Here is a 10365-nt window from a genome sequence, read left to right as displayed (position 1 = left end):
TAAAAATACTATAAATCATAATAATTAATAACTTAAAACATTTTTAAAAAAAATGTGAAAATTTGGATGACTCTCCAAATTTCATTTGTGTCACATAAATTGAGACAACAAAAATAACATATATTGGGTCCATTTTAATTTATTTGTCTTATTTTTTATTTTTTTTATATTTAAAAATTGCGTAAAAATACTATAAATCATAATAATTAATAACTTAAAACATTTTTAAAAAAAATATGAAAATTTGGATGACTCTCCAAATTTCATTTTTGTCACGTAAATTAAGACAACAAAAATAACATAAAATTTAATTTTTTATTTTTATTTTATATTTAAAAATTGCGTAAAAAATACTATAAATCATGATAATTGACAATATAAAATATGTTTTGAAAAAATACAAAAATTCCACTGATTCTTGAAGTGAATATATCGTAAAAATACTATAAATCATGATAATTGACAACATAAAATATTTCAAAAATGTTGTATGTGGGTAGTCTTATTATGCCTTAAATAGCGTCAAAGAAAGTACATGTTTGTGATAAAAAAAACTTATTCATTTATCCACGCAAACAATCGCTTCAAAAATTCGATTATTAGTCCCATAACATACCATTTATATTATAGCACGAGCCACATATCTACTTTATTAATATATGCAAATAACAGTGAATATTTTATCTATATAAACAATCTAATTTTCCGGTGAAGGGTGTTCAACTGATCACCCTTGCTTAGCTATAGCTCCGCCTCGGTCTCACATGGTAATTGAGTTATTGTTCTTAGCAGAAAGATTTATGCCTTTAGTCACGTGATGACAAAATTGCAGGCTCTTGAAACTGGACTGAAACTTGCTCTCGAAAAGCATATGATGTCAATTGAAGTGAAAACTGACTCCACTGAGGTAATTGAACTCTGCCATCCTACACATCCTAACTTTCAACAGGGGAATAAGTTAGCTGACTTTTTGGCAAATGAAGGAAGCAAATTAGGTACAACTAATGAAACCTCTATCCTGATAGCAACTTCAGTAGGTGTTAGACCTATTTTGCAAGCAGACAAAGACATAGTAATAACTAATAAACGAATTTCAGTATCTACGTGTACTAAACTAGCAATGTTTGAGAATCTAAATGTTATTACTAATGATGAAACTAGTAGAAATGCTAATATTATAGCTAACAAAAGACACTAACATTGTAACTACTACTTTGTTGTAATGCTCTAAGATATATAAAAATATCACTGTTTATCAAAAAGAAAAACATTGAATTTGACTCTAATAAGTTAAAGACGTCTTTGATTTTTTTTGTTGAAGAAATATAAGTCTTCAACTCACAATTATTAATGACTCATAAACTAAAAGTTAAAAGTCGTAAGTTGCTGATATTCAATTTTTAGTTTTGAACTTATTTTTGTATTTTTTTTGGCCTAAAAGAAGGAAAGGAACCAATCTGTAGTCAGGGGTCACCTGAACCTTCTTTCTTTTATGAATGTTATAACTCCTAATTCTTTGGTAGCGGACCTCTTTGATAGTTCGACCGTTATCCCCCGTCTAACTCAACTATTCGATTGTACGGCTATTGTGATTGCGAGTCGAAAGGTGGAATATATTATTTATCTGTACTTTATTAATGGGATAGGAATTCGTAGTGGGACGTTCTTTTCATAGATCCTTCGACTTGATTATATATAGGAGAAAGGCGTTCTCATACCCTGATACCGCTTTGTGGAAACCTAGAACAGAAGAAAGTCTCTTTAGGATGGCTCTGTCCTAGCTAGACCGAGTCACAACTACTTATTATAGAAGACTCAGGCACACTTCCCTATATCGCATCATTAACCGGTGTAGGATTCAAGATCAGGTCCAGGATTCGAGTCAAATCGACCTTCCCTCTCATCTCAGGGTGAGGCTCGAAGGCAAATGGATTCCCTTGCTTGGGCAATAAAAAAGTCTATGATTCTCATCTCGAAAAAAGAGTTTAAAGCTACGGCACCTCCTAGTATAACTACACCACCAAGACCGGGTAACAGAACACCATTCAGTAGAAAATTATATTATTTATATATGATTAAAATTATTTTTTTATGTATATATAGTAGATGTCAAACTCTCTTTGTCTAGTTAATATGTTTATTTCTTTAGATTTTAAACTCTCTTTGTGAAAATTCTGGCTCCACCACTGTATAAAAGTAGGTACTTAAAAAAACTTTTTATCTTTTTGTTTTCCCTCGAAATAAAAAGAATTTAGATTATTAAAATCCAAAAAATATTTTAAAAAACCACACGTGCACCGCACGAGACACTCGCCTTACAAACCAATAACATTGCTTTCTTGGTCAAATGGGACCCACCACATGATAGTCACCAACTTCTCCTTATATTCTCTCAAATCTCCTCACGCGCTCTCCGTAAGTGAAAAGCGCGTGTAGTCAACCTCCATCTCTGCAAGTAGGCACTGTACTACTAGAATACAAAATTCTCAGCCAACCAAAAAAATCAACGTTCATCGTTCAAATTCTTTCGATTTCGCCGGCGATGATATGAAATCCCCCAAAATCTGCAAAAACGATTTATCTGTTTATACATACAGGTAATTTCATATATTGAAGTTTATGTGCTCTATGATTGGCCGGTTTTTCTGGTTCTAATGGAGCTGTTTTGATGTTCAACTCGAACTTTTTCTTTTGTGGGTGTGTTTTTAGGTAATAGTTTCGTATACCCTTTTCGTTTCTTTCAATAATTTTGATGTTTTTGGATGGAAATGGATAATCTTTTCCCAAAAGAAGTGATTTTTGATGTTATCTTTTCTTTTTGCTGAGTTTGATTGTAGCTCTAATTGGATATCTCTTGTGTGGGATAGGGTGGGGTGGGGTGGGGTGGGGTGGAGTGGGGTAAGTTGTCTTAGAAGACCTGTACTTTCTCTTATTAAACCTGTTCTTAGAGTCTTAGACAAGGGTAAACAGACAAAAAGCAAAGATTTCTTATAGGCATGCATACCAACTAGTTGGTATCAACTTAGGGGGGTTCCTTTGGTAGTGCTAGTAATGAGTTAACTTATTCAAGTGTTGATTTTGTGTATGTTATACAACTTTTGGTAGCTGGTTAGGAAGTAAGTTATTCATGTATATTGATATGGTTTGCAATTTAAAACCCGAATAAATAATGCATTTATAAGTTATGAGGGAATTGGTGTATTATCTTATGTAGGGTAGAAGATGGAATAACTTATACCTGCATTACCAAATGACTCCTTAGTTGATATAAACCTTGCCCAAGGACAGGATTTTGCTCGGAGCATTGATAATCTAGTTAGTGACTAGGACTAAGTGTGAGATTTTAGAGATCCTCTACTTTTAGAATTTAGAGAACCCCTAATTTACCTTAAAAAGACAAATTATTCACCAATATTAGGATGGAATAAGTTCGAGACGAGCAAAATGAATATTAGAGGATTCAGAGAGCCCATTCAGATTAATTTGGGCTTGAGACACAGTTAATTGGTTACTTTTGCCTGGTTTTATTTAGATTAAGTTGGTTGAGATTGAAAATTTAAACATTGACTCTGTGTGTGGACTTCTTGCAACTTTATATTCAGTTTATCTGGTTGGGGTACTGAGATAAAAGCGGAAGCTTTAGGTTATAGCAGATGTCAGTGCTAAATTAACTTGACATGATCAATTCTATTCTGAGCAAAAGGAAAAGATGAATATAAAAGGTTAGCCTTGTATAAACATGGTTTAACAGCAGGTGGGTTCTTCTTGCATTCTGAAATTTATTAATCTCTTATCCCGGTTTGCTAGTACTACTCAACTTTTAGCCCTATCCAGTTCAGAGCTAAATTAGCTTGGTAGTGTCATTCAGGTCCTATTCTCTTTTGTCATTACCAAAGATGTTATTCAAGCTTTTTTTTGGCCAACACAAGCTATGCTCACTCTTTGTGCAAAGATTGCTCCGTTTTTGCATGTAATCTCCACTCTAATAACTTTGCTCTTGGATAGTTGAATCCTTGCTATACATGTAAGACTATGAAAGCCTTGATGTCAACCTAATACCTTTCCTTCTGAATTCACAGAAGAAATCATTAATCTTTCTTGTTTTTTCAAATAGCCTTGGTGTCTAGACAACTTTCTTGCACCTCCACTAATTCAATGGGTCACCTGCTACCTCCACAGACACAGGTACTGGGTACTTAGAAAGAAATCACCCAGTGTTTTTGCCTTCACTAGGATTTGAACCTGAGTCAAGAAATCATAAATCTTCTGGTTTGACTTCTCAAAGAAACGATGCTGTTGGGATTTCTAGATAAAGCTAAAAAAATGGAAGCTTGGTGCATGAAGCATCCCCGTTCTTGTGGGGTCTTGGAAAGAGTCGCACCACAAGGGGATGTGATGTAGCCATGTAGGCAGCCACCCTGACACACACATAAATGGCTAATTCTGTTGGGATTTCTTATGTGGATGTATCTGAAAAATGCATAGTATTTCCATGTGTACTACAATGATGCGTTTCATTTTTATTTTATTCAACATTTCTTCAACTTAAAATTGTGAATATGATGTGTATCTTTGGTTGGCAAGGTTGCAATATTAGTGATAATTTACATCGAATTACTGTGGTTACAAAAAAGATTCCAGTTGTACAATATGTTCTACTTGGCAGTGCCGGGGTCTTGCATCGTCTTACTGGCAAGTCATGCTTGATTTCTTTGCTTGGTTGTAAGTTAGCTGTCACAATGACATATAACTTTCATTTGTGGGGTTTAGCATGTATCTATCATGCAGTTTCTGTGTTTGCTGAATTTCACCATTGACAGAACTATGCTTAACCATCTAAATTTTCCTATAATAAGGCAAGAAATATCTCGTATACTCCTTTTTTGTTGTAGTATGCTTGTTGTTTCTGTTCATAATAATCCATGTTGCTAAGCACTTAATTTTTAAAATGGTTATTTTTTCTTTTATATTTTTCCTTGGAATTGTATCCAGTCATGAGTACCATGTGTGTTTAATAATCCTACATGCAAGGTATGCTATGTTTTGTCTTTGAGGTTCTTGGTGTTTTGATTTTGATGTCCTGCTGCTGATGCAGGAATCAATCTTGGAAACGGGTTACTAAGAAATTAGAAGATACTAATTGAGGAGAATATAGTAGTGTGCTGTACTCATCCACAAAGTTCAAATGGAAGCACGCCCTGCTGTGTCTGTTCAAAGGGTGGTTGCAAATCAACTCAGTAATTGTGGTGCATCAGGGGCACTTTCTTCTTCCTTCTCTATGTTTCCAACAGCCCTAGGAGAAAAGTACCCTAAGTTTCCAGACTTGCAGCAGGCTTCGATGGAGAAGGAGCTCAAGCAACATCCTGGAACTGTTGTCTCTTCTTTGCCTTCCAACAGTGGGGCTGTTGGTCTTATGTTCTCATCATCATCAGGATTTTCCGCAGATCTTCAGTTCTCATCTGTTTCACCCCAGGAAAAGCATCCAGGATCTGCACCTTTCATTTCTCAGTCAACATATAGTGAGACATCGATCCAATTACCTCATTCGGGAGTTCTTCAGTCCACAGCATCAAGCCAATATTTGAATGAAAACCATGAACCCTGGTGTACAGATCCATTGCCTAATTTCCTTGATTATTCGATGAATAACCCTGTCCAGAATAGTCAGGTAGCTTGTAGCGATAAACAAAGTGATTGGCAGGAGTGGGCCGACCTTGTACTCAATGATGAAGATGCTTTGCCTTCTAATTGGAACGACATCATTGCTGATACAAGTATTGGCAACTCGGAGCTGAAGGTCAGTTTTATTCTGCACTGACTGCTGAATTTCTATTCCTCATTCATTTACTTCTTCTTCATACGCATCTTATTGGTGTTAAAAGAACAAAAGGAGACCCATTCTTATCTTGTTGTGTGTTCAAAGATGCAATTTCAGGAGGAAAAACAACCTTTGAATTTCCCAATGCAGCAAGTCCAAGCATCACAGCAAATCCCAGCTGTGCCTGTAGAAACTTCGGCTATTGCTCCTGTATCATCCCCTGCAAGTAGTGCTGCAACAAAGCAACGCATGCGTTGGACTCCAGAACTTCATGAAGCCTTTGTTGAAGCAGTCAACAAGCTTGGTGGAAGTGAAAGTGATTACTCTCCTTGCTGTGCATCACTTTTTATAAAGCTCTCCTTGTTGTGCATTATAAACCGAGTTTTAGTAGTAGACTGTTGTCTGACTCAATGATTTTACATGAGTTGCAGGAGCTACTCCCAAAGGGGTGCTAAAAATGATGAAAGTTGAGGGTTTGACCATCTACCATGTTAAAAGCCATTTGCAGGTTTGTGCTATCTCATGTCCTCAAGTTGATTCCCTTTGGAGATGGACCTGTTGTATTTCTTTATTGATGGTTTTGAACCATTTTTCTGAAATGCAGAAATATCGAACAGCTAGATATAAACCAGAAGCATCAGAAGGTATGTAGACATTTCTCACTCTTATGTGTTTGTTTACGTGTCTATCTTTTCATTCATTTTGTTTTTTTCTCTTTTCTCAAGCAATTTTAAAGAAGTGTTTTGTTCTTATTCTTGAATTAACTTTGATTGTTATAAAGCTGTGAAAATCTTTTGAGCCAGTAGATGTCTAATTTTTGTCAAGTACTTGAGATCTGAAAGGTTCTTCTCCGAGTGCATGCGCATGTATGTGTGTTTGCATGTTTTAATTATTTATTCACATGTCAACTTATTGTTTTTGTATTTAATCTCATGTGAATTCCTCAATCCTTATATGCATGGTAGCAGATGATGAAATTATTCTTCGACAGCTATTCATATGGTAGCTTTTTAGTGTATAATAGATGAGTTTTCTCTAATGCCCAAGAAGAAATTCTATGTTGGATCTGAAAGATATGGACATATGAGTTATCAACTAGGTTTTGAAGCAATGAGTCTCGGATCAGATCTTTGTTGGTACTGTCTGTCTCAGGAACATGAACTTGTGCTCTGTTTGAGAACTTCATGTGATGTGGTATTTTTTTCCATGTTAGGGACATAATTGAATGAGATAATACTGTGAGGAAGCTATAGCGTAGGAAACTTAAAAAGTTTGGGACTACTTAAGGAAAACTGTAAACTTTGTACACAATTTCCAACATCTTGTACTTTGTTTTGTAACATCACTTCTCATAGCCTAGCTCACTACCTTAAGGTACTTCTTTTGTATGTTTCTCTTATTTAAACCTCCCTTCTCTCTCTCTCCCTCCCTCTCCCTTCTTGGCTGAATGTGTTTGCATAACTTACACTGCATGCAGTATTTTCTTCTTAACTCGTATTTTTCTTCAATAAGACATAATTTTATTAATATAACCCTAAGATGGTACTGCACTAGTAAAAGACAGTTTGCTGGGTATGAGTCTCTTAAAACTGCAGGGATTCCAAAAACTCCAACATTACATCAATGTCATTAGCAAAAGAAGCATTACACTGAAAATTTTAAATTCCAGATACATCTATTTTAGGTTCTTACATTTCTTTTTCAAAATAACTTCTCATACCAGAAACTGCTCCTCCATCTCTTCTTTTCCTGCATCTAGTGGCGGATTCAGGATTTCTGTGAAGGGGGTTCGAAATATAAAGAAGTAAACATGTGAAAATTACAAGATGAAAAACTGAGCGACATAGGAGGAAACTAGTAATCTGAATCCAATAAGTTTAACTTGCCTTGTCATGTTGCGTTTAGTTTTTTTTACTTTTATCCTATTTCATCGAGCTTTTTTAAAAAATATTTCGTGTTTTTTTCTCTCTTTTATATTGCAGTGTTCTACTCTATTTTTTGAATTTTTCTTAAATTCAACCACTAAGATATTATAATATATATATATTCATAAGATAAATAATTGACATCGTCGATTTTTTAGTTCATTTAATTCAATTTACTAGGTTAGTCATTCATGAAAAAAACAAATGATGAATAGAACAAATAAGTTTAGTTTAGTTTTCATCTTTTTAAAATCGAACTGAAAAAAATAAGAAAGAAATACTATAAAATTAAGGGGGGAGGGGGATCAATTAATTATATTTTATTAAAAGATTATTCACGACTTTTAAATTTCTTCATTCGATTAACTTTAATTCAATTTATTTTATATAATATTTTTTGTAAATCAATTTCAAATTTAATAATAATTCATCGTTAGTACATGGAAAGAGACTTATGTAGAAATAAAATGAGAAGTATAAATAAGAAGAATAAAAGACAAAAGTATCTAAAATATGTCTAATAAATTTAAACAAAGATAAATTGAGAAAAAGAAATAGCATAGAGAGAAAATTAATGATAACAAAATAATAAAGCTTTACATTGAACCAAAAACAATGAGGCATTTCATTGAGTTGGGATTTGAGCCCGAAACGAGAGCCCATTTAGCCTTCCAAAAACAATGAAATGAAGTTGGATTTGAACCCAAAACAAGAGCCCATTCGGCCTTTCAAAGCTGAAAAAAAAACAAGTGGAAAAATGTTGCAAGCGGGAATCGAACCCCAACTATCTCGGTCAACGTTGAACCCCTTTGCTGCTAAGCCATGCTTCTCTTTTGTTTTGAGGGGGTTCATTTTAATATATGTACTCATAAAATCAGAAATAGACCTTATAAATACAGTGTAATTTTTCGACAAGCGGGTTCGGGTGAACCCCCTGACCTCCATGTGGGTATGCCCCTGCCTGCATCTGTTGCTTTTTCACTCAGTGTAAGAACTAAAATAGTTTCCACGGCCCCTCCCCCCTCAATTATACCCACTTCAATTGAAAATCTGTACATATTTTGTCTAAGGCTAATTTTGGGGATGAGAAAATCTTCTCTGGAAGGGCATCAGTATGTTGAACATCCCTGACAGGAAATAGTGACAACTATTTTAGGATAGAAGAGTATTATGAACTTTATATTGTCTTTGTAAAAAAATTCGAGCGTGTCTTTTTCTGACCTGAATCAGATACTCTTCAACTTAATGGTTAATCAGCATAAAATATTTGATTGCTAAATATCCTGTGTTTCCAGGTTGTGACTAATTAATTTCTCCATCCATTCTTATCTTCTGATGATTTTGGTTGCTGACATTCATTTCTTTTATCTCATAGCTGGGTGTTCAGAGAAGAAACAATCTTCACTAGATGATTTGGCATCTCTGGACTTAAAGACGTAAGTTGCTATTCCATGTCCGCACCTCTATTGATATAATTATTACAAGTCACTTTATTATTCTATGCATAAGAGAACTTCCACATTATATCTTTTATGAAGTTATAACGAAGTGTTCCCCTTCTCTCTTCCGTTTCACCTTCTATCCTGACCCTAACACCCACCCCAAATGGAACAAAAGAATATCTCTGGTTGGCACAGTATATAGGAAGAGTGACTTCTTCTTTCCTCTCGCCAGAATTCTATCTTTTACAGAAGACCCTGGCACTGAATCTTAACTGCTTCTTAGTTTTCCAGCATAAAGTTTTCTTCCACAGGCAGCATTTTTTCTCTATCCTCTAGCTACTATTGAAAAATTACCAGTTTTTTCTTCCTCACCTAAAATAACAGATTATCAAATTTGGTGCAAGGGCCAACTTGAGTTTCCAGTAATCAGGGGTTGGCCCATCGTCATTCCAGAATCTCCTCTTCATTGTCATCTTTTTTTTTTCTGGCTCTGCTGGATTCTTCCTTCTCAAAATTCATCTTTGAATATGTTATCCACAACCTCTGAAGAACAGAGGCTGGCATCCATGGCAGCTTTAGTGATGTCACTGTCTTTTTTTGATGAAGTGATGTCTCTGTCTTCTGCGATGAGCCAATTCTTTGACATGCAGACTTGTTTTCTCTTGGGCTTGGGATTGGGCTATTGATTATGTAATTTGAGTCTTGGAGATATCTGTTTCTTGGTCTTGGGATATGGGCTAGTTTTGGTGATAGAAGTTTCAGTTTCTGGTTTTGTGGTCTGGGGCATTGGTTCAGATAAGGATTTTGGGATTTTAATCTTTTTTGTTTTGTGTTTGACCCCTGTCTGTATTAATGTTTTTAGATTGTGGGAGTGGCTTAACCTGTTAGATTTTGGGTGTAGGCATTGTAGGTTTTGATGTTTTTAGAGGGATGGGAGTTATCTTTTTCTTTTTCCTGTGGTATTGTACTTTGTTATTAAACAATTCCTGGGCCAACAAAACGCTCACATAATTATCATGCACATACTTGATTTTGCCATCTTTTGGAAATATCCTTTGCCTTGTTAATTTGGATTTGCTTGTTTGTCCTCAAATTTACAAGAGAATTAACCGACTATTACCAGCTTTATCTTCATCATTTGCAATCACAACATCAACAATAATGTGGAATGTTTGTTCCC

General features: G+C 34.9%; 1 protein-coding gene across 3 annotated transcripts in view; it reads left to right on the top strand.

Annotated features, from left to right (window-relative positions):
* The first annotated feature begins 2407 nt into the window (after positions 1-2407).
* Positions 2408-10365, top strand: part of LOC102597897 (protein PHR1-LIKE 1-like) — a 10881-nt gene continuing 2923 nt past the window's right edge. The window contains exons 1-6 of one of the 3 annotated variants that reach the window (XM_015313927.1): positions 2408-2597; positions 5096-5797; positions 5936-6134; positions 6250-6326; positions 6423-6462; positions 9119-9179. In XM_015313927.1, the coding sequence (XP_015169413.1) occupies positions 5186-5797; positions 5936-6134; positions 6250-6326; positions 6423-6462; positions 9119-9179 (989 nt within the window). In that variant the 5' untranslated portion in view covers positions 2408-2597; positions 5096-5185. The other 2 variants (XM_006358356.2, XM_015313926.1) reach the window with 2 other exon arrangements.

Source organism: Solanum tuberosum, unplaced genomic scaffold, assembly GCF_000226075.1.
Source record: "Solanum tuberosum cultivar DM 1-3 516 R44 unplaced genomic scaffold, SolTub_3.0 scf00263, whole genome shotgun sequence".
Lineage (NCBI taxonomy): Eukaryota > Viridiplantae > Streptophyta > Magnoliopsida > Solanales > Solanaceae > Solanum > Solanum tuberosum.
The sequence above is the reverse complement of the archived record's forward strand: the minus strand, read 5'-3'. Positions and strand labels throughout refer to the sequence as shown.